Genomic DNA, 27,949 nt, shown 5'->3' with positions numbered 1-27,949 from the left:
TGCCTGCTTTCAAACAATATAGTAGATTCCTTTTCTGATCGTATTTCTTGCTCAAGGTTCCTCCACCCTTACATATAGCTTTTATGTACATATTAACCTCTTTATAAATAGGATCCCGATTATGATTTTCCTCCATTTGCCCTTCTTATTTCATTTCCTTTTCCTTCATCTTGCTTTGCCACCACAATATAACACCAAGAGAAGACTAATAATACTCCCTAGCATTATAATTTCTCAAAGTAAACAACATAAAATATCAACTGTTTCTCTACAGGGTAAGATTCTCTTAACCAAGCCCAACGGATGCAAAAGCAGTATTTCGAGTACAAAAAATAGCTACTTTCTTGTCTTCCTGTTCCAAGTTTTGCCACATTCGTCTTGCTGTTTCCCGTTGTGTTTTTAGCTATGTGGTGTCCTTGTGTGGCATGTTACTACCCCGTCTTCATCTTCGTAAGTCCCCTGTGCTCACAGCCGCCGGCCCTGGGTGCCAGGCGCCTCCCTGCTCCTGCAGGCCTGATGCAGCTCGTGCTCTGACTGCTGCCCTTTCTCTCCTGCTGCCAGACCAGCTTCCCACCCAGTCCCTGCCCTTGTTTCCTCATTGTTCCAGTCAGGCTAATCTTATCTGCATAGTTAATTGACAACTTCTCAGGCAAGAAGTCATCATATTTCTCCCAGAGAAATTGTGGTTTCTAGTATTGGTCCAGGGCAACTACCATAGCGTTGACCTCAGAGTGAGCTGCAACCACTTTGCTGGTTGATGGGTGAAATGGAGAAGAATAAGAGCTGTCAAGAGAAATGCCTTATAGGATCGTAAATGGGGAAGTCATCCAGTTGAAAACCTTTTTTGTAAAAAACCTTTCATAGTATTAGGGTGAATTAACAATAACAAGGCTGCAGGAGGGGGTGTTCAGGAGAACCACTGATGAGTCACGTGCCTCATCTCCCCAAACCAGGGCAAGCCACGGCACAAAGATGCTGGCTCCAGAGCTGCTGGCGGAGGAGTACGGCAGGAAGGAGTGGAAGCACTTCATGCCAGACTCGGGAATGGCCTGCCGGTCAGGTATGGGTCATGTGTGGGGCCGCACTGCCATTCCCTCCCCTGTTGTTTTGGACCCTGAGCCTGTGACGTCAGGACACAAAGAAGACCCTCCTTGCACCCTGCTGGGCGGGACCCACGAAGGACCTGCTATGGTTTCATAGGAATAGGATGTATTTTTTTCCCACGTGTCTGATTTTCTCTTTGGCAGTTGGTTCTGTTTTATTTAACGTTCTGTTGATTCACCTTTCTACTTGCACTTGTTCTGGAGTAAAGAGCAAGGAATAATACACTCCTTAGTCTGTATTTTTATCAATTTGTTACATGCACAATCCTTACTTTTGTTTCTCTGTCCCCCACTTCTCCCCACATTACTCATCTCTCCTATTTTCTAGAATTCTTTTCTTTACTGCCATTTCTAGTACCTTCTGCCTTTGTTTTTTTTTCCCCTTTATTTCAAGTCATTTTACACGTTTTTCCAACTCTCTTTAAAGAGCTTCACCATGAGTAAACAAAAGATTTTTCAAAAATTATTTATAAACACAGATGTGCATAAATTAGTAAAGAGTCATTAAAACATTATTATAAACAGATGGACCTTATTAAAAGTCCTGATTGTTAGTTTTTCATTTGTTCTAATTTTTTTTTTGCCATTTTCTCCTACACTACAGTTTTGAAATGCACCTATTTTCATTTAGAAAATGTAGTAACCGGAAAACAGTTGGAGTTATTTCTTATTACTGTTGTGTTTTTGTTTGTTACATTTGCTATCTTTTGGGGTTTTTTTTTGTTTTTTTGTAGTGAGATGAAAATGTCAGGAAATGTGCGTTATCTTGATAAAATAAGTTGATAGGAAAAACTGATGTTTCACCTTGGGGTTAGGTATAGAATGCTTTCACACGTCTCAACTCAGAATAGCTAGGAAGTTAAATGGATGGATTTCCTTTTTACTCAAGTGATAGGGAACGCCTGTTGTCTGTCCAGATGTAGGCAGTTGTAAATACACGTGAACAACACGGGTTTGAATTGCTCAGATCCACTTATACACGGATTTTTTTTCCATGGTAAATACTGTAGTGCTACACGATCCACAGTTCATTGAATCCGTGGGTGCGGAATTGCGGGTAAGGAGGGCTAACTATAAATTATACTCAGATTTTGGACAGCTTGGAGGTCAGAGCCACGAACCTCCCCTCCCCCCATTGTTCATGGGTTAACTATAAACTCTTCCCTTCTCCCAGAAAAGGTAGGCACCCAGCTAAGTGTTTTATTCTGACATCCATTCAGAAATCGGAAGTATTTTAAAGAAGTAAAGTATTTCCCAGCTACAAAAGAAAGCATTCACCCAACACGACACGCCTGTTTACCCACTGCTCTGCCCGCTAGAGAGCACTGCCTCCTAGAATCCTAAGCTTCCTTGTGGTGCGTAATTTACCCAGGAGCGCTCGCTCAGAGGATGGTCTTGGAGTTTATTTACTCCTAATTGGGCTGGTTAGGGAAGTGTTTCCACTCCAGGTGCCCAGGAATGGGGCTGTGACACATAATAGAAGCCTACTGTTTCTGCAAAATAGTAAGAGAAGGCTAATGCTTTTGAAACATAACACATTTTTTTTTAATGTAGAGACATAAAAGAAGGAAAAAATGGCCTGTGATTCCAGTTAAACTTTGTTTACACTAAAAAAAAATAATGGGAGCATATGATCAGGAAATGTAAATATTATAGAAAGAAATAAAATGAAGAGTAGTTATTTCCCACCCCTGTCCCCCACAATCCCCTTTCCCCGAAGCTTATTTTTTTAAGTATACCAAAAGGATCATACTTTTTCTGTACCTTGCTTTTTTTCATTTACATCTTGGAGATTCCGTCACAATAGCACAAACACAGATGTACTTCATTCTTTTCAATACAGGCATGCTCTGCCATCCAGTGCCTATATCATGATTTATTTCATCAGTGTCCTCACATTGGACATTTATGTTGTGAGTGGTGTTTGACCATTACAAACAAGCCTGCAGTGACGTTTTCATACATGTATATTTTGCACTTTTGTAAATATATCCGGGGTAAGTTTTTAGAAATATAGTTGCTCTACGGATATGTGGGTTTAAAATACTGCCAAATAAGGCCTTTATTTTCAGGAACTCCAATTGATTCTTTATGGGCTACTTCCTTCTACAATGAGTATATTCGTGTTCAGAGTTAAGTAGAGAGTTGTAAAGTACAAATCCCTACCAGTACACTTAGGGAATTTGAAGCATTGATGGACACAAACATTTTTTTGACAAGTTATTTGATAAGCACTTTTCACGTGGTTGCCTTGGCATGAGTATGGTTTTTCTTACCAGCCAATTTCCAGAGAGCAAGTCCTTTTGATCTTTTTCTTCCCATACTGGTAGATTATGCAGAAACAGCTTGGTCTAGTGGAAATCACAAGGGGCTTGGAGCCAGACAGTCCTGGATCGTAGTAACTCTGTTACTTGCTGGATAAAGTGATCTGGTCAATTACTAAGCCATTCTTAGCATCCCTTTCTTTATCGTTAAATGGAGATGATATCACTTGTCTGCAGGAGAAGTGGGGACTTACACTATCGTGAATTGTTCTCTTCCCCTCAGTCATTCATATGCCTTTGTTCCATCATCACTAAGAGTACACAGGTTTGCAAGGCTGAGGTGTTGGCAGTGGGTTTTGGTGGAACAGTTTTTCTGTGTGTAAAGCTTAATGATTATAGGACTCGATCTTGATTCAGAAGCTTGTTCTCTTGAACTAAACTCAGTAATCACCTCATTCCCAGTGAGCTGTCTGCCCTGTAAGGAAGTCGAGGGCCAAAGCTTTCATGAGCACAGTCTCTGAGCTTGATGTTGGGAGAGGCATTGAGAGCAGCCTGGCGCTGTTAACATGTCACAGCTGCACAAACCCTGTTATGTGCACGCGGTGGTCATCTAGCCCATTTTTGATGGTCGAGTGACATCAGCCCCTTGCCTTGAGGGTGGAAGTCAATGAGTCCTTCTCATCCAGCCCCTGAGCTATTTGATTAGCTTGGTTGATTAGCTCAACCAAGGCTCATAATCCATGTTTCAACTCATAAACTGAATTTCATCTATTAATGCCCACAAAAGGAGAAAAAGGGGACAGGAAAAGCAAGAGTACAACAATGACACACCTCCTGCTCCCACAGTGCCCAAGACAACTAGCTGTCTGGTTCAGGCAGGTCACTCTGGTGTCACAGGCCAAGAAATTAGATACAGTTCAGGTTAGTGAGCCTTGAGAACCTGTGCCCACTGTCCTGGTCCCTGCAGCCCTGGAGTGTTGTGTGGTCTCATAGCATAGCAGTGTGGGCAGAAGCATACACAGAATAGCTTCTCCCTTTCCTCCAAATTCCTGCTTTTCCACACGCTGACAAAGACATCTTAACCTTTCTTAGGAATGAAAATGAGTCTGAGATGTTCCCACAACAATATCAGCTGTGAAAGAGTAGAAAACAGGAAGACTATGCTAACCAGAATATTTTTAACTGAGGGAAAGAACATACAAACCTATGCAACCATTTTGTGAATTAACAGAACTTTGACTTTATTCCTTATATATCCTTAATAATTTGACATGAAGACGTGAGGGGCATTAAATAGCATTTAAAGGGATAGACATCTGGCCCTTGCAGAGAGTTTTCTCCTAATTTACCCGTGACACTTCTTCATTCCAAAATATAGTTGACTCTTGAACAACTCAGGGGTTGGGGACACTTACCCTCGTGAAGTCAAAAATCTGAGTATAACTTTATGGTCGCCCTCCCTACCTGGGGTTCCTCCCTATCTGAGGCTCTACATCTGTGGATTCAACCAACTGCAGATCACAGATCATGCACTGCTATAGTATTTACTATTGAAAAAATTACATGTATAAGTGGACTCATGCAGCTCAAACCCATGTTGTTCAAGGGTTGACAGTAATCCACTCTATTTTTAGATCATTCATTCATTCAACAAACATTTATTGAGTGCCTACAATATGCTGGACATTGTGCTTAGTGGACACTAAGAAACAAGGCAGCTGTGTTGCATAACCTCATACACAGCTTACAAATGGGAGGAGTGGGGACTCAGAATCAGGCAGTTACCAATTCTCTGCACAAGAGTAATTATGACCATTTGAAAAGTACTTTCTTACATTAAACTGAAATCTGACTCCATGTATTGGTTCTGTTGGATTCCTCCTTGCACCAAGGGTTCTCTAGAGGACTCTGAGGTTACGTTCCCCCTCGGAGCAGAGTGGTCGCTCCTGATCCCAGTATGCGGGAGTGAGATAGTTGTGAGGGTGTGACGTGGAAGGAAAGAACAGCAGGAGCTGAATTCCACTGGGGCTTCTGAGGAGAAGTGCAGAGAACACCTCTCAGAGTTGTCAATCCAGGGGACAGGAGGCTGGGGCATTCGTTCACTGGCTCCTGACCCTGTTGATTGAGAGGCTTGCCATGTGGGCTCCAGAGGCGCTCAGAGAAAGGGAATGGCACAGGTGAGCTTGAGGTAGGATGCTGCTATTTAGCACAGCTGTGGCTGGGGTCAGCCACGGACCAAGGGGATGTGACATGGGTCCTCAAAAGTGTCTGCCCAGGGACAGCAGAGTCAAAAATGACATCGGTGCCAAGGAAGGGCTCAAGTTTAATTCTACCCTAGGGCCGAACAGGATAAATCAAATCCCTCTCCTCCCAGAGACCCTAGAGTGTGCCAGTCCTGTGCTTCCGAGTTTCTCTAAGATAAGCACACTGTGTCCTCACGTGATCTGATTTTTTTATTCTTCTCTTCACCCTGGCTGTACTGAAGTTTGTCTGAAATTGTATGAAGATTGAATGCGGGACTCTAGGGGACCAGAGCACAGATTTGCAAAGGCACTATCGTGTGGAGCACTTCATGGTATTCCAGTGTTAGGTTGATGGTTTTGAAATTCAGTGACATTGATAATTTAGATTGTGACTTTTTCATAATCTATTTCATATTTGGGATATGGTCTAATTTTCACATTTAAAAAAATAAATATTTTTTAATAAAGTGCTTAACTATGGATATCCTGTTTTCACTTTCTTGTAGTAGCCTTGTAGCTGAAGCCTTCTTTGAAAGGTGATGATAGGCTGTAGTGGAGTGATTCTGGATTGAAATAAAAGCCCCTTTGAGCAGCGAAACCAAAATCTAGTCTCTCTTCAGCCAAGTTTCTGTGTATGTCACATAAACAAGGCATCAATTTGTTCCCAGTTTAAATTTTTGTTCTTTTTAGGAAAATATTATTTTTATGATAACTACTTTGACCTGCCTGGAGCTCTTCTGTGTGCCAGAGTGGTGGACTCTTTAACAAAGGTGAGTGGGGACTCATTTTTTAGAAACTGTGCAATGTATTTAGCTATAAATCAGAGGACTTAATTATATATGTCTTTTGAGTTGAGATTTTACTTAGTTTCCTCTTTGTGGTTTCAGGGGTGACTGAGGAGGAAAAACATAGAGAATTTGGTCAAAATATTTTTGGAAAATTAAATAGCGACCATCCCTTCTCCCTCCCCGACCCCACCAATAATAAACCTGTTCTGCAGCAGGGAGTGCAATAGTCTAGAAAAAGAAAATACCAAACTTGCATATGGAAAAAATATTTCTTGGTTTCATTAGCAGAATTTTTAAAAATAAATAAAAGAAATTTAAGGAAATTCCGTGTGTCTTTTTAAGCATTGTAAATAGTATAAAACCAGAAAAATGAGAAGAAATTTTAAAATTAATCATTCTGGGCATAGTTTAATGCATATAGACTTTTTCCTTGTCCTATGTATCAGGATTAAATAGATTTCTGGTTATATCAGTTTATACCTAGAGTTTAGGACTTGTGAACATAAACTGGTTTTATGGCAGAATCACTTTCCTTTTTGCATATATTGTCTTTAAAAATCACAATGATAATGCTTCTGATAGGACTAGATAATGGTTTATTTTTGAATCAGAATTGATTTGTATGTTTGTGAAAGTTTCTGTTGAGCAGTAGTTCTGGCTTATAGAAGTTATTATGAGATGGAGTCAGTTTCTCGTTTTATAGCGATTATATACAAATGCACCAGTCTTTAAATTGGACTTTATATAATTTAATAATATCTAGTAGTTGGTCTTTGTTTAGATAGAAGGACACTGGTTAATGTTTCCAAGGAAGCACAGGGTTATTAACGTTGTATAATTTCCTGTTTACTTGCTTTCTGGTTTAAAAAAAATCTTAGTAAAAATGATTTGAATTTTGGATTAGGAACCTCCTTAATAATAGAGACTTGCTCCTCTTTTATACTGAAACTCAAGTAAATGTGCACAGAATTCTACAGTAACCAGCTTTTGAGGTTTTAAGGCTTCAGGTCTCTTAGCTCCACTGATGCCATGGTACATGAAGTGACACATTCTGGTACCTCACAGGCTATAACATTGTAGATTTGCTCATGTGTTAAAAATATTCTATAATGTTTAGACTTTATAATGAGTGGAAATTTTTATTTGGGTTATGTGAGTTATATTAATATTTAGTCATATGTATATATCTCTCTGTATCAGTGATTTTCATGGAAGATTTCTTTCTAAAATCACATTTAGAAAAATGAGAAGTTTTTATCTGTTATGTTTTCTAAAACATGAATCCCTATTTTAGAGTACAGTGATATTATAGTTGTTTGTCAGGTGTTTTCTGTTATGCTTAAAAACAAAATTATTACATGTATCACATTTGGATTTTTTATTTTCTTTAGCAGAACAATGGTCAAAAACCATTTGATTTTTGGAAGGACATAGTGGCTGGTATACAACATAATTATAAAATGTCAGCTTTTAAAGGTGAGTAACGTGAAGAGAGACTTTAGATGTTTGTTCAGTGCTGTGTATCTAATGAATTACTTAGAAGTTACCTATTTTTCTGTGTTCCTTAATTAAGATTTAATTTGGTTTTAAATATTGCCATAAAGTTGATACTGGTTATATTTTAAGAGGTTCTTTTATTCATGTCTGTTTCGTGGCTATAATGGCCAGTATTCTAAGATATGTAGTCTTTTACATGCTTACCAATAGGGTCATTTTGTGGGTTCCCCAGAATTTGCTGTTTCCTGGCTTGGGAATGAAGGTTGGTGATACTTGTAACCATTAGTATAGTAATTATAGACAGATAGGGAAAGTGAAAATTCTATTCTTACTGCTTAAAAACAGGAACGGCTCACCTAGAATGGGAGCAGAGACATCACCAACCCAAGCCTAGGGTTTTACGGTTCCGTCCACAGGTTTGCTTGGGTTACACAGGGAGATTGCTTCTAAGGAATTAAGAGATGCCTTTATAGTATGTTACCCTGATGACTTGAACCAGACTGCCCTAATTTAGCCAGTGGACCGGTGGATGCTCAAGAACAGTGTTTTTCAGCTGAGAAAAATGTTGCCTTTTGATTGACATAAAAATTGCTTGCCTTCCTTTTAATGTAGTGTAAGCCATCAAAATAATCCTAAATGTTATGACTAAAAACATGTCAAGGCAATAAATAGTAACTACAGAATATTTGTTCGGACTACATATTTCTCTGTTGCCTGCTTCTTTCCTTCCCAGAAGAACATCACTACGTTCGGGTGATTGTCTTACTTTTCTAATCCCAGCCACCAGCCCTTCGCCCTGGCTTGTAGATCACATGTGGTTCTGTTTGATGGCTTTTACAGTCCACACTGAGTGCTTGGGTGTGTGGGAATGCCCATCTCCAGTAGGAGGGCATAACCATGACACCTATAAAAGCTACCCACCACTTTATCATTTTACTATTTATTAGCTTTGTAAAATGAAAAGCCTTAAAAAAACGGTTGAGAATAGCAAATTGTTGGTGTCAGATAAATTCAGCATAATAATCTATTCATGTTATTTTATTGCATTGTAAATAAGGAGTAGATAAAACATTTCGCGAGGCACAGCTTAAAAGTTTTAAACAGCAACATAAAAATACAGTACAGAGCATAAATAAATAACATCGTTTCATTTCTAGTCACATTTTGAAATCCTTCACATCAGTTATAATTTCACTGGAATCGAAGGCCCAAGGTACATATGCTAATGCTCTGTAAACCGACAAAATCATATTACATAAGACTCAATAAGGAATTAAAGCAAATTAATCACACTTCTGTCAAATAAATAGAATAGGTCACACATCATTTGTTTGACCTATCCTATTCATCCAGACATCATCTGTATACCCTTCACTACCCAAGTTGTGAAGGGTATACAGAAAGCTTTCCTGCAATCACAGAAAAGTTTGAAAAGGTTCATGACTAAAGCACCTTGCATTTCAGATTATTTTTAACATAATATTTTGGGTTTCTTATGAGAGCTGTAAAAAGTCTATATGCACCTGTATACTTGAATAGATATTGATGAAGGGAACCATGTAAGCCTTTGAGTAATGCACCATCAGAAAGATCTTAGGGTATACAATGCCTTTTAAATTTGGATATTCAAGTATTTAAGTCCCGTAAAGATACATGACACCTGAATGTTTCCTAGAAATTCTCCTGTTAATCGTTAGAAACAGGCTTATTTTAAAAGGAAATGCTGAATTTTAAAATCAAATTTAACATGATTTAACATCACATTTCAGGGTTTTTTGAGATCATTTTATTTTTTTAGCTTAGCAGTACTTTTATGGTAGAATTTTTAAATACTGAAGGAGTTCACAGAAAACTTTAAAGAGACTTAGGATTGCTGACTAGAAACTCGAGAGGGCCTTCACATATTGTACACTATGTCTGAAAGCTCAGATCTGTATTTTGGAAAACTAAAATTAGTCACATTTTTTTCAGCCTACCTCCATATGCATTTTGTGGGGTGGGGTGGAGTTGGGGAATGCCTTTTCAAGGAGATTCATATTAGCTCGGTGGGAATATGCTCACATTGGAGCCACTAAGAATCCTGAGAAAGAGGAGTGGACATACTCAGAGGAGTATAGCCCATTCGACCCTGCGTTGGGCAGCTGGAGCCACACCTGGTCATTTTCTGTGAGATCGATTATGGCGCTCCCTGAAGCCTGATCTAGGTAGCCTTTGATGTACTCATCATAGGTGTACGTTACAGGGGTGCCGTTCTTATACAGGCCCACCCAAGCATGGGTCCCTTTCACATGCACGTGGTAGGAGAAGTAATATATTCCTGGAATCCTACAGGTAAAGATTCCAGTTCTTGGGTCATAATGCTGTTGCCTGTTATATAAAATTTTATCAAATGGGATAGGAGTACCTATAGTTGGGTAAGCTTTGGAGAGAATAACAGTGAAAGCAGACACAGGCATTCCTGTTACTCCCTGGTTGGCACTAACAAAAGGCCTCTGGCCTGCCTTCACAAAGCCCTCGGGCACGACTGCTTGGCCTGGGGGCCCTGGGGGGCCTGGGGGCCCCGGGCGCCCTGGGAGGCCAGGCTCTCCAGCGTGCCCTCTTGGACCTGGTGGCCCAGTGGGTCCATTGAGACCTTTAGTTGCTATGCCAGCTGGACCAGGAGGACCTGGAGTTCCTGGATCCCCTTTGGATCCAGGGAATCCTGGAATGCCTGGTGGCCCGATGGGACCTCTAGTACCTGGCATTCCAGGGGCACCTCTTGGCCCAGCCTCACCATTGTGCCCAGGCACTCCCTTAGCTCCTGCTGGGCCCGCAGGGCCTGGGAGGCCAGGAGGTCCTCTAATTCCAGGGTCACCTTTTGGGCCCGGCAACCCTGGGTTACCTTTGGGACCACTGAGACCCGGTTCTCCTGGGTACCCTGGTTTTCCATCTAACCCAGAGGAGCCCCTTTCTCCCTTAGCCCCAGGGTATCCTGCAGGCCCGACTGGCCCCATCTCACCTTTAGGGCCTGGGATCCCGTGGTTGCCTGGAATGCCTTTTGGTCCTTGGGGTCCCATATTCCCAGGGGGTCCAGTCAGACCTGGTTCCCCGGGATGACCTGCTGGGCCTTGTTCCCCTTTGGCACCCGGACCCCCCGGAAGGCCTACAGGTCCTCTTTGTCCTTTCAGGCCTGGCAAGCCCGGTTTCCCAAAGCCAGGAGCCCCTGGGGGCCCAGCTATTCCTGGAGCCCCAGGGTGACCTTTTGTCCCTGGAACCCCTGGCTGGCCTGGGGCTCCAGGGGCTCCTGGCTTTCCAGTGCCTTCTGGTCCTTGTTCCCCAGGAGGACCTTGGGGGCCTGGTGGACCAGTTGGCCCCCTTTCACCTGGAAAGCCCCGATCACCTTTGATACCTGGCTGTCCTGGAAACCCATTTTCACCGCTTTTTCCCACTCCAGGAGGGCCAGGTGGTCCCATGGGACCCTGAGGACCTGGGAGGCCCCTGCCACCAAGGCGGCCAGGAGCACCATATCCCGTTTCCCCTTTCTGTCCATTCATACCAGGGACTCCTGGTGCACCCTTTTCTCCAGGAAAGCCCCTGGGTCCCGGGGCTCCTGGAGGTCCCTGTGGCCCAGGTTTTCCTGAAACAGAAATTCCGGCTGGGCCGGGGATTCCAGGTGGCCCTGGCGGGCCCCGTAGTCCTGGTAAACCGGCTGGTCCAATATCTCCTTTTGGTCCGTATGGTCCTCTCTCTCCTGGTTTTCCTGGGAGTCCTGGCAAACCTGGCTTCCCAGTGGCTGATGGTCCCGGCGGTCCTGGCAACCCTGGCTCTCCTTGGGGTCCAGGACTTCCATAGCCTGGTTTTCCTGGTGGTCCAGATGGACCTGGGTGCCCTCGAGGTCCAGCAGGGCCTGGTGGACCAGGAATACCTTGCTCTCCTCTTACTGATGTACCTACAAGACATGCCCAGTACACATACCGGGCCCGGGTGGGGGGTGGTTAGTAATGCTAAGGAATCATTGCTTCTCAAAATATAAATGAGGACAGGACATTGCAGTGTCAGTCAGACCATTTTGGCAGACTGGTCTTAAATGGTTTGACAATACATTTTATATTGTTTTAAAAAACACAGCTAGAGAAGATGATTGTACAAGATCATGGCTACCATAGTACTTTCATTGCATCCTAACGATCCATGAAAATAAGCGGGGATTGAAGAATTCATTTAGAGTAAGAGTGCATTGGAGGTAAATTTATCACATTTATTTTAGGAAAATCATCTACCTAGAAAGGAAGGGGGGAAAAAAGGCATTTGACAGAAAAAGAAGAAAAAGGCAAGTACAGAATAAATGGGAACAAGTTTAAGAACTATAACAACTTTCCCTCAAAAAAGCTATCCTATAAGATAAGGGAGAAATGCAGTCTGTTTTAATTTACGTCTGCCCTGACCCTGCTGAACAGTTTAGATTTAGGATGACTTTTTTTTTTTTTTACTTCAGTACATACCGTGAGCTCGTACATTCTCTGTTATTGACTTAACATTGAAACAAGGAATTAGAGAATTAATGGGCAAGGTACATACAGTAGTGTTAAAGTGCTTATATAAAGTTTTCTTTGATTAATGCGAATATTGTTGATTTCATAGATCTGTGGGTTCATTTGAGCTAAGTACTTATACTGATATAATAAATTTAAACTAAAAAATTGCTTATTCAGTGCCTGTGATGTGAAGCATGCTATTGAGCAACAAGTATAGGAAAAGCACAAAACACCTCCTATAAGAGCTTTAATCACAAAGAGAATAAAACAAGTGTCCATCTGATAAGTGCTTTAAGAGGTGTCCAGGGTTTTAGTTTTAGTCAATCTAAGGTGGGATGTAACAGACATTGCTGGCATTAGGATATACCATTATGGAAGCATTACCATATCAAAGAATCTTTAGGCAGCATTATCATAAGCCTCTAGATAAAATAGTCTTTTTTTCCTCAGAGAAATTCTTTGATAGCTAGCAAAGATGGTAATGAAATTGCTTATGTTTCTAAATATCTACTTGCAGGATTTATATTAAAATTAATTTTCTGTTTAATAAATTTTCAGAAATATAGTTAGAATGCCTGTGTATACTATTTAGATTCTTATGCTGTCCGAATAGTTCATAGTAATGATAGTTTTAGTAGATGTCGCAGTAGTCAAATAGTTTGGTCAAAACCCTGAAAATGACTTATAACTGTGACTTTTGAGCTACATCTTTTTTGTACAGAAAGTACTAATATGCTTAAACTCCATTTAACTAAATCTTTTTTTTTTTTTTAAATTAATTTATTGATTTTGTTTATGGCTGTGTTGGGTCTTCGTTTCTGCGCGAGGGCTTTCTCTAGTTGTGGCAAGCGGGGGCCACTCTTCATCGCGGTGCGCGGGCCTCTCACCATCGCGGCCTCTCTTGTTGCGGAGCACAGGCTCCAGACGCGCAGGCTCAGTAATTGTGGCTCACGGGCCCAGTTGCTCCGCGGCATGTGGGATCTTCCCAGACCAGGGCTCGAACCCGTGTCCCCTGCATTGGCAGGCAGATTCTCAACCACTGCGCCACCAGGGAAGCCCCTTAACTAAATCTTTAATGGCTTTAAATATCAAAATGAAGACTAAAATGGAATTAATATTAAATGAATTGAATTGTAAATTGCCTTTGAAAATGTATTTTTATGGGTATAGTTTCTTTTAACTATTAGTTGTTGGTACATTTAATATCTTTCATATTAATTAACTGGCATGTAAGAAGTAGTCAGCCAACAGTAGTTGAGAATATTATACTCTTGGGTAGAGGTGTTCCTGATATTTGCAAAACATTTGATAACAAATGAAACAAAATACAGAGCAGAATCATTAAAACAGATATACTGAAATAGGAAATTCATTTGGGTATCTATATATTTTGTACTAACTAGAAGTTATACTTCATTTTGCAAACAAATGTGTGGAGTTTTACTTACTCATAGATTTTAAGACAATGACGTCAGGAAAAAGACTATGAAAAAATTAATTTATGGAAGAGATTTCCACGTATTTACACATGTATTGTTGGTTGACTTTAGTGTACATATATGATATGTCTGTATGTATAAATGAGCATTGATGCATTGCAAATAGAATAAATGAGTAAGTAAAGGATTTCTTTTAATGATTTGGAATAAAATAGGACATTTTTAAAAATGCAAACCATATTAAATTGGGGTTTGCTTCAGAATCTTATAAAGATCATGTCTGTACTAAAAATAATTGTCTTGGTCTGGTTGGAAATCTGTTTAACTGTTAAAGTAGAGAGGAAAAGCAAGTCTTACTGAGAATGACTGCATTGAGCACCATTTGAGACTGGAACTCCGAAGACAGTGATCTCTATCACTTAGAATGTTACCCTAATAGGTTCTCCACCTCTCCAGTACGTGAAAGAATGTGATTTCTGTTGTATCCTTGAGGGACACAAGCCCTTGTTTGTAGCTTGATAGGGTGGCGCCATCCTCAAGGAATAACGATTACCCAGTAGAGAAGTCTCTTAAATGCCCACAAAGTGGTTGATTGTGTTAGAATGTGGCACTTGTGTGCCCACCAGTTGTGGAACCCTCTGCAGCATACTTTAGTGTGTTTTGGACTGAGTTCTCTTTTAACCTGTTTGAGCAGATGTGCCTAGGAATTGCACAGGAGTTCTTTGTGCATCTGTTATCAACTCAGTGTTTTGCTTGTGTAAATTGTGGGCTTTTATCTTCGTTTGACTGCCAGGGGATAATAATGTTTTTGAGTTTCCACCTTGTATTGTCAAGTAGACTAAAGTGGATTTAATAGTTAAAATACAGCTTCTAAACTTTTCATTTGTTAACAAGATATATATTTTCATTTTTTCTACAAAAAAAACAAAATGATGCCGTACATTATGGTGAAAAGATAGAAAATATTTTAACCTTCTAAAACTGGTGGTGCATTTTATTTTAATTCACAACTGTTCCTTATGGTCTTGTAAGCTACAAAGAGTCTGAATTTGTGATCATAGAGTGTATGTTTGTCATAGCATTTCAAATTTCATTTGTTGCTTCGAGTAAAGTATCATGTTTTCTTGTTTTTTATTCTTTTTTCCTAACTTTTTTCTTTCTTATGTTTTATTTGTATTTTGAGACATTCAGGAGAATCTGTTGAGTACTTGTGCATTTATTTTTGATCATTAAGCTACCTTTCATGAAACATTTAAAATTTCATCTTTTTTAAAAAGACAATCCTATACATTGAATTTGCTAAAAATGGTTGTTTCCAAAAGCATAAAAATTTTTATGGCAAATAGCTTTATTTACAGTATAAAATATGTAAGCATAATGAAAAAATACTATGGAAAAGAAATTTGAATCCTACAATCAGTTCATATTACTCAGTGTAATTCTGTAGTGTAACGGGCAGTTTGTGCCAGATAGCTATTAAATGGAATTAGTGAATATGAAACCTAATAGTTGCCCTTCTTTGAGGATCTGTTAGTACTTTACATACATTATATCAGTACTCTTCATAGTAGCCAAGAAAGCTGAGCAGATGAAGGATAGATTCAAGAACAGAGTTAAAACTTGTCTAAGGCTACATCACCAGTACTATAGTAGTAGTAAGAGGAGGAGGAGGAGAGAAGTAGAAATAGAAGTAGAAGTAATGGAAGTAGTATGAGAAGTAGAAGTAGTAGTAATAGTAGTAGTAGAAGTAATAGCTAACACTTAAGCACTTTACATATTAACTCATTTAAGTTTCAGAACAGCCCTTGAAAGAGGTGCTCCTTGTTTTACAAATGAGGGAACTAAAGCACAGAGAGCATAAATAACTTACTCAAGGTTGCGTAGCTAGTTTGAAGCAGTTAGGTCTGTGCACTTAACTACTAAACTAAACAAAAATGCATTTAAAAATTATGAGAATTGCTACTTCGTTTGCCTATTAAATTTCTTTGGAGAGCATCTCATTTTATTTGATAATTAAGACTCAATTTTGTATGTATTTGTAAGCTAGCAAAATAAATTTTAAAAGTAAATATGTGTAAGCGTTTAGATATATAAACCTGCTACTCTTTTTGTATACAATTGGCAATTATTTTTAGTTAAAACATCTTAAACATTAATTTGATTGGATTAATATGTCTAGATTATGGGTAGTTATTTGTGCAAAAGCATCATTGAGGGAAAAAATTTCTATACCTAAAATTTCCTAATATTCTTCAGGTATATCTTTCTGCTATACTTGTGTGAAGGATATGAATGTTCTTGAATAGACCTACTTTTTCCATAAATCCTTTTGGGCTAATTGAGGAGTTTGAAGATAAATTTAACACCAAATAAAATTTAAAACTTTTTGTTAAAGAGATCATTATGATTGTAGAAGGCAAAAACCCACTAGTTAATAGAGCAAAATATATAGTTCAGTTTACCTTTACTCTTTATGGCATAAGGGATGAAGAACTGTGTCTTGGTGTTGGATGGTGGGCCTTTTATGCCTGTAGGTGTTTGGTATCGCTCAGTATAAAATACTCCATGGACCAAGTTCAAGGATATTAGCAGCAGAAGGGCTATTTGTGGCAGCATGTTCTCAGATGGATTCTGAAAAACAATAATTTCATATAGCTTCATTATTGACCTGTTTCGTTTTTCTGATGTTTCACAGATGAATTCTTTAAATAGTTATCTACTTTTTTTAACCTTATCCTATATATTCTGAATATATTCCATAAATTAATGAGAGTTATAATTTTGTTAATTATACAGATATATGTCTTAGTTGTTTTTGAAAACCACATTCAGGTAATCAAGTGAAAATAAAGTTATTTAAATAAAAGAAACACAGAAACTGTAATTGGACGTCTGTATTAAATAATTCAAGATCTTTGATATAGACTGAAGTTACCAATAGTCTCAAATACACTGAAATTCAGATTAGGACATGTTTTTACAAATATAGTTTAATTAGGACTATTTTTTATAGACTGATTCAAATTAAACTTTCTGAGTGCACTTTAGTGGAAAGCCATTTTTTTAAATCACAAAAAACAAATAATGAATTGAAGCTTGTTTCCAAATAAGCTAACATGGAAGTCCACCAGTCATAGACTTACCTGGATGCTGGAAGTTCCTGGAGTTGGTTTCTTACCAGCTCTCTGTGCCTTCCTCTGTGCCCGGGTGAGCTGCCCTGCAGTATTTATACTGCTTTTCCCTTACTACATGAGGTTACCCAGAGTTTAAGCTCCTCCCCCTGCCCCAGAGGTGAAAAGCACAAATTATGGTGGAAAGTTCTATTGGGTGGGCAGGCATACAAGATCAGGTTGGGCTCTCTTTTTCCTTGTTTTCTTATTGAAAAATAAACTCTTTGTCTTAAATATATATTAATAGTTTTAACCATGCACCATCTTTTTCTGTGATTTTATTTTAGAAGTTATTACTCAGATGTTTAGGTTAGTTCATAACGGGATGATCCTATCCCCTTTACATTTTTAGAAAGCACATTCTTGTGTTAGTTGGTTGAAAATACTTGGTAGTATATAAAAGTAGGGGAAGAAGTCTTTTGGAGGGGAGTGTGGATTTAAACCATCATCTAAATTTACTTTGGTTATTACATGAAGCCATTAATGTGTCCATGAATGTTTCTAAATTTTTATGAAAATAGCTTACTCCAATTCTTACTTTTAGGCTTGAGAGAAACACAATGGTGAAAATGTAGATACGCGGTCCTGTATTTCAGAATTTTTTTTTTTTTTTTTTTTTTTTTTTAAATTTATTTATTAATTTATTTATTTTTGGGTGTGTTGGGTCTTCGTTTCTGTGTGAGGGCTTTCTCTAGTTGCGGCGAGTGGGGGCCACTCTTCATCGCGATGCGCGGGCCTCTCACTGTCGCGGCCTCTCTTGTTGCGGAGCACAGGCTCCAGATGCGCAGGCTCAGTAGTTGTGGCTCACGGGCCTGGTTGCTCCGTGGCATGTGGGATCTTCCCAGACCAGGGCTCGAACCCGTGTCCCCTGCATTGGCAGGCAGGTTGTCAACCACTGCGCCACCAGGGAAGCCCCAGAATTTTAATATAAGTCCTCAGCTGTTAATAAGAGAAATTTTAAATGTTAGCATATAAATGTTTCAGTGTTTGCATACTATTTAAAATTTTTTAGACAGAGGCAAGATATCCATGAATTTGATAGTAGAGTTAGCAATAATTACCCTGAAGAATTTATTTATTATTCTGAGTGTGTGACTTTTTTTTTTATTGGAGTATAATTGCTTTACAATGTTGTGTTAGTTTCTGCTGTAGAACAAAGTGAATCAGCTATATGTATACATATATCCCCTCCCTCTTGAGCCTCCCTTCCCCCCGCCCCCCGACCCCCATCCCACCCCTCTAGGTCATCACAGAGCACCAAGCTGAGTGGACTTGTAGACACGGGGGAAAGGGGAGGGTAGGATGAATTGAGAGAGTAGCATTGACATATATACACTACCATGTGTAAAATAGATAGCTAGTGGGAAGCTGCTGTATTGCACCCTGAAGGATTTAAATTCATTGTTTACAACACTATACTGTGTTCAGTAAATGGCTTCAGATTTTATTGCTTAATTTTGGGTTTTACTTTAGAGTTTCAGTGGAGATTACAAAAACCCTTAACTTGATAAGGTCATATCATGTCCATTTAAATAAGGTTGCTGTATTCATTTCATAAGAAAAATAATCTTTATACTTTGCTTTTGGCTTTTTAAAAGTATTATTGGTTTACCTTGCAATTCCCTTCAGGGATCTTGAATCAGCCCAATTAGAAACGTTTTTTCCCCCAAAGATGAAAGTAAATGTTATCATTGTAATTTTCAGTGGTTAGTATTCTCTTTAACAATGTTAGGAGACTCTTTAAATCAGTTTTCAGGATCCTAAAGACTCTAATAACAGGAAGTTGAGAGGCCAAATTCTGATTCCTACTAAATTTCATCATTTTGGAGCTAAATCACATCAACTGTACACGTAAAGTAGGTGAGAAGGAAAATTCCATAATAGGTATAGATACATCTTTTTAAAAAAATCTCTGCAGAATTAAAGTGATATGGATTCAGGATTGATCAGTAATTGAAATAATTGAATGTTTGACCAGTAGGTGAAATAAGGGTTTGTTCTTTTTCTTCCCTTCCTCCTCCCCTGCATATAATTTTCCATATATATTTTGAACTAAGCCTTGTATAGCACCTTGTAGAAATGTAAGTGGATAACTCATCTCACTGCCTTCCTTTCTTCTCTCACTTTTAGACCTTTTATTGGTTGCCATATTTAAAAATTTACAATGTTATTGGTTGCCATATTTAAAAATTTTACAATGTCCTATATGTCTCTATATAATATTCACAGATATATATGAAATATGGCTTTTATATCAGTTCAGATTTACAGAAGAATAGGAAAGATTATATTTTCTAATCATTCTTTTTTTATTGAAGTATAGTTGATTTCCTGTGTTGTGTTAATTTCTGCTGTACAGCAAAGTGCTTCAGTTATACACATATATACATTCTTTTTTTATATTCTTTTCCATTATGGTTTATCACAAGATATTGAATATGGTTCCCTGTGCTATACAGTAGAAACTTGTTGTTTATCCATTCTGTATATTCTGATCATTCTTTCATCATTGAAAATGATCTATGCAATAGTTTTTGTAATTATACTCTTACTCTACTACATCTGTAAGAGACCACAAAGATAAGTGAGAGAAGTGGCTGCCTTCCATCTACTATGGTTCATTTGGAAAAGATTTTGAAAAAGTAGGTGAGGTAACATTATGGATGCCCTTGAATACTAGTCTGTAGAATTTGTTTTAAAAGTATTTATTAGAAGTGCATATTCTAGTATTTTTGTGTGTATATATGGAGACACACGCATACACTTATTTGTTTGTAATTGAGACTGATACCCTGTTAGACATCACTCATGTGAGAGTTCAAAGATTAATTCTTGGCCCTTCATTCTGTGCACCTGTGTAGACCAAGTGTTCCTCTGTGGCTACTCTATTTCCAGAACTTTTCACCTTAACCTCTCTAGGTGTCTGTTTTTTCATCAACACAGTGAAAAGGTTGTATTAGGTTTCTAAACTCCTCCCAGCTTTAAAATTAGATTATTCTTGTGCTTGAGGTATTTTGCTGTTTCCTGTGGTGAGACAGTGGGCTTGGCTCCATTTAGTAATTATGAGACAAAATCCATACCAAGTGGTCATATGCCTTCTTTTGGGGGTATGAAAATATATGTGGGTATTTGTCATTCTATATTCCCATTTAACTTTGGAAAATGTGGTGTCTTTATTGAATAAGCCTTGGATGCTCAACCCTTTTTGCAAATAGTGTACTTATTTCAGCACAAGAAATCTGACTACTGTTTGCTTTGTTAGTCACATAAGAAACACTGTCTTGTCCAAAACAGATTGTAGAATCAGAATATTTGCTAGCCTCACCCCACCCAATTGTGTATTTAAAACTATTTTTATTCTAGGAGTTTACTTGTAGCTGTTGGAAGTGACTAGTCTGTGGCTTTATGATGAAAACCCATTCTACTTAAAGAACAGAAAGTCTTTTTAAGCTCAGTAACCTAAGTGGTTTTTTAATATCAGATATCAGTGTTTTTTGCACATCTAGCGTTTAGCTGCTATTAAGCTCACATGTTCATTTTCACTTCCCCAGGGTATCATTAATTCACCAAATATTTCTTGAGTACCTTCTACATGTCAGGCATGGAGATAAAAAACTGGACGAATGATGTACAGCCGCCCCCCCTTACAGTGTTTAAACAGTGGTTCTCAACCTTCTTTCCACAGTCCTGTGGTACATGACACAGTTCCTTCTGTCTTTGGGGTTCATTAAGATCATGGTGGTTCAGAGATGATATTTAGAAAAAGCTTCTCAGGTGATCATGAGGGACTTCTAAGTTGGAATGTCTTAGTCTGCTATCAGTGTTCTATTACCAGCTTGTTAATATTAGATACATAATTTTTGTTGTTTTTGTTCATATGGTTTTTAACTTTACTATAGAAAAATTTAGTCTTATCCATAGAAGTAGAGAGAATGGTTACAGTGAATGCCTTTGTGCCCACTACCCAACTTAAACTAATCTCAAGTCACTGTCACTCAACCCTTCTTCCATTCATCACCCCCCATATTTTTAAATCCCATATATTGTACCAATTCACCTGTGAAATGTCAGTCTATTTCTCCAGAAGATAAGTTCTTTTTCTTTAAAATAGTATCTTCATCATACATTAAAAATTAGTTATTTCTTAATTTTATCAGATGCTTTAGTTCACTTCAGATTTCCCCAATTATGTGTGTACACACACACACACGTAAGTATATATACACACACGTATATACACACAAACATATATATACATATATATACTCACAAACATATGTAGAGATACACAAGCACATGTGTAGCATACATACATATTCATACTTTTTTACTGATTGTTTATTGTTTGTTCAACTTAAACTCATGAATTTCCCCTAATTGATATGTCCCTGTTAATGTAGGTTTCTTATCCATGTCTCTTTTCTCCCTTTACAGCTTATTTGTTGAGAAACTGGGTCATCTTTCCTGTACAGTTTCCTACAATGTGGATTTTGTTGTCACTTAACATGCTTCTCTGTATCCTGTTTTTCCTGTAAATTGGTAGTTAGATCTAGAGGTTTAATCTGATTTCAGGTTTGAGACACACACACACTCAAATACTTTTTGGCCAAGAATACTTTATAGACAGTGGTATGGTGTATTTCAATCAGGAGACCTTTTATTGCTGGTTGTTTCTCTTTGTGATATTACTAGGAATGATCATTACCTAGGTATCCTAATTCTATCATTGCTCCTTTGCTTATTAGCTAGAATACTTCTGTAAAGAAAAATACTCCAACTATTTGGTTACCCTGAAGTACAGTTTGTATAGAAAAAGCAGGATAGATACCTTTACCAGTGTATAAAACAATAAGTTTATTTCCTAACATTCTCCAGAGGTGGTACAGTGAGGTGTTTGAGTATCATTATAAACTCATGGATTTAAATGTATTTTATGTTTTTCAGTCCATGGCAGTTGTTATTCTTATTATTGCTCAGATTTTTCCTCCATCTTTGGTCAGCAGGAGCCTCTTCATGTTGGCTTCTGAAACCTTTTGGTATAATCGAGGAGTCTTTTATAGCTTCTTTCCTTCCAATAGTTTGTACTTTCCCTGACCCATAACTGTAGTTGGGGAGTCTTGGTTCCTTTTGTGGGAAATAGAAGTTGGAGACCACAATCTGGGTGCCTGGGTCCTAAGGGTGTGCATTGTTCCTGGTTTGATGATTGTTTGTGGGCTTTTTCAGTGCAGAGAGCTAGGGGATTCATTCATGTAATGTTAATTAAATATAAGACATCATAACTTCATACTAATACATCTAATTCACATTGAGGACCACAGGGTGTTTTCTTAATGACCTACAACCTGTATCTCTAGCTCCTTAGTACTACACTAAAAATCTTATTCTCATGACAGTAATGTAGTTATTTATTTGCTTTTTATTCCTTAACACTCTGACTTCTCAGAATGGCAATACCAGCATTCACACCACAGTATTGAAAAAGGTTTAGGATTATTTTTTAATTCTTTTGGTATTTCCACTATAGCTGTATAGTCAAATCACTATGCCTTACAGTCCCTTGAAATGGCTCATTTCAATGTGGTAATGCTACCCGGTCAATTCACTGTTAGGTTTGTTTTGTTTTGCTTTCAATTTTTAGGAATGCTCTTTTTTTTTTTTTTTTTAATTTTATTTATTTATTTATTTATTTATGACTGTGTTGGGTCTTCGTTTCTGTGCTAGGGCTTTCTCCAGTTGCGGCAAGCGGGGGCCACTTCATCGCGGTGCGCGGGCCTCTCATTATCGCGGCCTCTCTTGTTGTGGAGCACAGACTCCAGACGCGCAGGCTCAGTACTTGTGGCTCACGGGCCTAGTTGCCCCGCGGCGTATGGGATCTTCCCAGACCAGGGCTTGAACCCGTGTCCCCTGCATTGGCAGGCAGATTCTCAACCACTGTGCCACCAGGGAAGTCCCAGGAATGCTCTTTTTAAATTTAATTTTGTTTGATAATTTCCTGAAGTTCCTGTAATGTGCTGATAAATGTTTCTTGGGGGTTAGAGAGGTCTGTGTGCTGTAATCAGTGGTGTAGATACTCCCACCATGGCCAATTGCAAGCTACAAGGGTAAAGACAACCAGCTCACAAAACGCCTGAACCTTTACCAAGAGCCAGTACAAGCCAGCTCCAACATGCATTACGTATTTCCCAAGTCAGATTACAAAACAAGGAATATTCAGAGAAATCTGGTCTCCGTTACTGACCCATTACCCACCCTGTGTTTCACCTTCCTTCTGTAAGTAAGCTTTTTTTTAAAAAAAAAGTTTTTGGTTTATCTTTCAATTGTTTTTAAAAGTAAGTACTCATTCATATCCCCTTCCAATTTCTTTGATGAGTCGCATCCTAATATATATACTTTATTTAACCTCTTTTTATGTAGCAGTTTATCTTGAAGATCATTGACTAACATTACAGAAAGATGGTCCACATTCCTTTCTACAGCTGCGTAGTACTCTATTATATGAATGTACTGTAGTATTTTCAATCATTTCCCTATTTATGGGCATCTGTGTTATTTCTTCTTTTTTGCTAATACAGTTGCTTCTACTTTGTGTGTATGTATGTGTAGACACACACACACACACACACACACACACACTCACACTCACACTCACACATATATATTTGCCTGAATCTTTGGGAGAGATTCTTGGAACTGGGATTCATGAGTCAAAAGGTAAATACATATATGATTCTGTTACATATTATTAAATCCCCCTCCATAGGTGTTGTATCATTTTGCATTTCCACCAGCACTGTGTGAGAGTGCCTGTCCCTGCAGCCTTGCCAACAGGATGTGTTGTTTAGATTTTGTTGAATTTTCAGATTTTTGCTCATTTTTGCTGAACATTTAGATTTTTGCTCATTTTAGAAGTGAAAATTGGAATCTTGGTCTACTCGTAATTTTCATTCCTCTTACTAAGCGTGTGGTTGAGCATCTTTTCATATAGTTAAGACTTTATGTCTAGCCCCCTTCTCCTAGAAGTGTTCTGTATCCTATAAACAAACCTCTTTTTTATGGTATAGTTTGCATACGTTTTTCCCAGTTTGTCATTTGTCTTTTTAGTTTACCCATGAGGGTTTTTTTAACATCTAAAATTTTCTCTTAAGGTACATAAACTGTTGATTCAGAATGTTATTGTTCTTTCAGACTCAGAGCTCTAAGGAACATTAAAGGTTATCTGGATCAATCATTTCATTCTTCAGAGGAGGAAACTAGTTCCTCTGTTATGAATGTCTCATTCCCTAATGTTTAATTGAGTTAAATTTCTGAAGTAAAGAGCTGTTGGTGAGGGAGCCCATTGAGGGAAAACTCCACAGACTAAGCTGATGTGTTCATCTCCTTACCCTAGCAGGATACTGACTTTCCTGTTCCAATCATCCTTCAGTCTTTTAGCAGTGGAAATGAGGAAGGTGCCCAGAAATTTAGTTAGGGCACTTGGAGGCCCACAGCTTCCACCACCACCTAGCTGCACCTCATTCCTCTTGAAAAGGTTTTAAAAGAACATTTGTAGGTGCTATTACAGAACCCAAGAGCTAAAAATGATCTATTTGTGTAAATAACCTAATGTGGTTTAGTGGTTAGATACCTGCTGAGGGCTTGAAAGGAGAAATTCATGCAAAAAACAGGTGTTGATGAAAACCCCTGAAACTTCAGGCCAGGTCAAGAAAAACAGTCATTTAGAAAGTTCGAACAAGGGCTTTATATTCTATTTTCTATTGCACAATAAATTGCCACATTACTTAAAGAATTCATAGTTTTGTGCTTCAGGTGCTTAATGACATCACCGTCTTTCCATAGTAACCTGCCAAGTTAAAAATATAGAGCTTCTTGGCTCTTTGACCTAAGGTCTTCAAGGATCTTGGCCACCCAGCAGAGTCTCGGCCGTTCAAACACATTCCTACTTTATTAACAAGTTCAGCTTCTCACGTGCAGTCTGCTAAGTTGGAAGGAGAAATTAGAGAATTAAAGTATTAATTGGAGTAGTCATGGGGTGATGCTTTTTATTTAAATCTCTTTGCCCCCCTGCTTATTATCGTACATAGAACAACTCCACGATCACTGCCTACTTAGAGGGTATGAAGCACAGTTTCTGTGGGTGGCAGCCAGACCACCAAGAAACCTTCCTTCAAGACTGATGCCCTGTAGCTGTGTAACTTACTCATATTAACAATTAAAATACATCCTGGAGTTTTTAGTTTAAGTAATGCTGGGCCCCAGTCTACATACCTTTAATCAATCAACTTTGTTACCTGGCCGGCAGACCTCTGCCCCTGACTGTGGACCAGTGCTAAAGGGTTACTCTTCCTGCCATCTCTGGCTCCTGCCTTCTTACACCTGGTTTCTTCATTAGTAAAATCCCTAAAGTCTGCTTACTTGCTTTGAGAATTTTAAAGTAATTACTATTTAGAGAAAATGTAGGAAATAGAAAATAACGTTTATATACCACAGAGGTATAATAACCATTAATAGCAGTATTTTCCCCACAAATGATCTGTTTAGTGCTGAGCTTCTATCAGTTATCTTTAATCACCTACGTCAAAATAAACCTTGCCACTTCTGATACCAGTAAGGCTGAAATGTAGACATGCTATGGTCCTGTCCTGTTTTCTCTTATTTGTATTTGTTAGGAACCTTGGAAGATGAAATAAGATATATGTGAAGTGGTAGAACAGTGTCGGGGAATGCTCAGTAAGTGTGAGTGATGGCGGTGACCACCATGATCATGATCATGAAGAAGTAAACACCTCTGACGTTACACTTGAATCTCTTTATAGCGCCAGTCTTCCCAAATGTGTGTCGAACTTTGAGTCTCTACTGTGTGCCATTTGCTGGGTTAGCTGCTGCTAACCTGCTACTGGTGATCTTAGTGAAATGGAGGAGACAGATACCAAACACTCTGGCTTCTTCAGAATGCAGAAGTCGCGGATTCTGCCGTGAAACCATCTTTCAACTCATCAATGGTGTCCTCTTAACACACTTTTTAATTGTTCCTGAATATAAATCAAGGACTGTTGGTTATTTACCACTGAAACTCCACTCTGTACAGGTAGTGCCTAGTACAAAGCATGGACCTTGTAAATATTTGCTGAATGAACGAATCAAGAGCTTTAGGAGACCAGATTTCAATATTTATTGAGTGTGGGCATTTTGCCTCACACCTGTGGGCACTCAGGGGCGGGTCCTTTTGCGCAGTGTTGGTTTGAATTGGGGTCTTTTCAGTCTGTGTGTTACCTTAAAATAACTGAATTCTTGCAGAAGTCACAGCATCAACAACTGCTTCCCAAAGCCATTTCACAAAAGAGACTATGGCTCCTGTTCTAGTGACTGTGTACCTTCCAGTGTCCTATTGGTAATCGAGTTAGAATTTCAGAGTAAGATTTTCCAAAGACAGTGTTTCTCAAGGTAGCCATGGTTGGAGGCGTAGAGTTAAGTGGATAGGTCAGGAGAGGTGCTGAATGGAGAGAGAAAGAAAAAGAAGAGGAGCCCGTACTCTCGAGAATTTAAAGGGGTTTCTTTAAATGTCTCAGAAACTCGAACTGTACAGTTTTAGAGCAACGAATAACTTTTTAGACAAGCCTGTGCTTCATTTTCCGAATTTCTTCACCCATCCATACCTCATTTACTTGGTGATATATCAGTTCATTCAAATCCTCAATGTATTAAACACATATGCCAGGAAATACAAATGGGCTCATAGACTACTGACAGCATTGATTAATTCTTTCCCTGCCCAAACTACCTGTTAGCATCTTCTCTCCTGAATGGAAATATGTGACCTTTAAAGGGAAAATAAGTTATTATTTGGAAGGTGGGTACTGGATAGATATTTTAGAACATTAGAGTTTATAAGATGAAAAATTTGAGAATCACATTCAGTATCACAAAAGAATGAATATTTGAGCTGCAAGAAATGCTAATCTTAGTAAGTACTAGAAACTGATATTTAAATTTTGTCTGAAGCAGACGTAAACCCATTTTTTATGACTCTAATTAAGTCCTCTGGGTAACAATAACATACATACGTACATGCACACACACACCTGTATTTAGCAAAGGTATGTTTGAGCAGAATTCACTTTTTTCCATTAAAACCATAGGTAATGTATCACTCCATTATTTAATGAACAATGTAATATAATTTTGGTAATATAACTTATATTACCAAACATATTTTCCACAAGTTATACTTAATATTTACTCTAGCTTCATTATACTTTAATTCAGTTGAAAGATATTTTTTAGCTATGCTTCAGGAACTGCTTCAGCTCTACGCTCATCCCTGGTCATGTTTTTACAAATACTGTTATTTACTGCACCTGAAATTTGTATGGAGCATCAAGTGTCTTTTAGAATTTTGAAATCTGTTAGAAAGTGTCCACCTGAATAGCTAACATATATTAAGCTTTTATCATGTGCTAGATACAGTTCTAAGAACTTTGCATTATTTATCTCATTTACTCCTTGTAGCAGCCCCATGAAGTAGGTACTGTTATTATCCCCATCTTTAGACATGAAGAATTGAGGCCCAGAGAGGTTAAGCATCCTAACCAAGATCACACAGTAGGTGATGGTAAAGTTATTATTGTCTATGGATATATTTCTTAAGGATTTACAAGGGACCCAGTATAATTTTAAGTATAGCACTGTTTAATTCAGAAATACTGTGTTGGCTGTTCTTTGTCAAGAATTTGTATGACAGTGTAATCCCATTATGCTTGCTTTCCAGATCAGCTTCTCAAATTTAAGGAAACTGTTTTCATTCTTTGCCATTGAAAGAGCATGTTGTTTCAGTTCTAGAATTGGTTAGTTTAGAATTTGCTAATTAAAAAAGAAGCTAATTAAAAAGCAAATAGTGCTAATGTTAATATGTTTGCTTTTATCCTGAAGAAGTG

At 38.4% G+C, this 27,949-nt stretch overlaps 2 protein-coding genes across 3 annotated transcripts in view; one reads left to right on the top strand and one right to left on the bottom strand.

Moving 5' to 3' along the window:
• The window catches only part of NT5DC1 (5'-nucleotidase domain containing 1), a 125,632-nt gene that overhangs the window by 8,683 nt on the left and 89,000 nt on the right, over nt 1–27,949 (top strand). Inside the window, exons 4-6 of one of the 2 annotated variants that reach the window (XM_036872221.1) lie at nt 954–1,060; nt 6,301–6,380; nt 7,793–7,874. In XM_036872221.1, coding sequence (XP_036728116.1) covers nt 954–1,060; nt 6,301–6,380; nt 7,793–7,874 — 269 coding nt within the window. Of the gene's footprint in view, nt 1–953; nt 1,061–6,300; nt 6,381–7,789; nt 7,875–27,949 lie in introns of both variants that reach the window. The other variant, XM_036872220.1, reaches the window with a different exon arrangement.
• COL10A1 (collagen type X alpha 1 chain) lies at nt 9,953–17,055 on the bottom strand. Its single transcript, XM_036872219.1, has 3 exons — nt 16,992–17,055; nt 16,311–16,479; nt 9,953–11,823 (listed from the first exon to the last, which is right to left on the bottom strand). The coding sequence occupies exons 2-3, from the start codon at nt 16,462–16,464 to the stop codon at nt 9,953–9,955; spliced, it is 2,025 nt and encodes a 674-aa protein (XP_036728114.1). The 5' UTR covers nt 16,465–16,479; nt 16,992–17,055.

Source organism: Balaenoptera musculus, chromosome 12 (genome assembly GCF_009873245.2).
Source record: "Balaenoptera musculus isolate JJ_BM4_2016_0621 chromosome 12, mBalMus1.pri.v3, whole genome shotgun sequence".
Lineage (NCBI taxonomy): Eukaryota > Metazoa > Chordata > Mammalia > Artiodactyla > Balaenopteridae > Balaenoptera > Balaenoptera musculus.
Note: the sequence above shows the minus strand (reverse complement) of the source record. Positions and strands in the feature narration are given on the sequence as shown.

Excerpts from the sequence above, each read along its gene's own strand:
- COL10A1 (XM_036872219.1), bottom strand. The coding sequence starts at position 16,464 with ATGCTGCCACAAATAGCCCTTCTGCTGCTAATATCCTTGAACTTGGTC. Across the intron at positions 11,824-16,310 it reads TTATGCCATAAAGAGTAAAG|GTACATCAGTAAGAGGAGAG; the intron begins GTAAACTGAACT and ends CATGTCTTGTAG.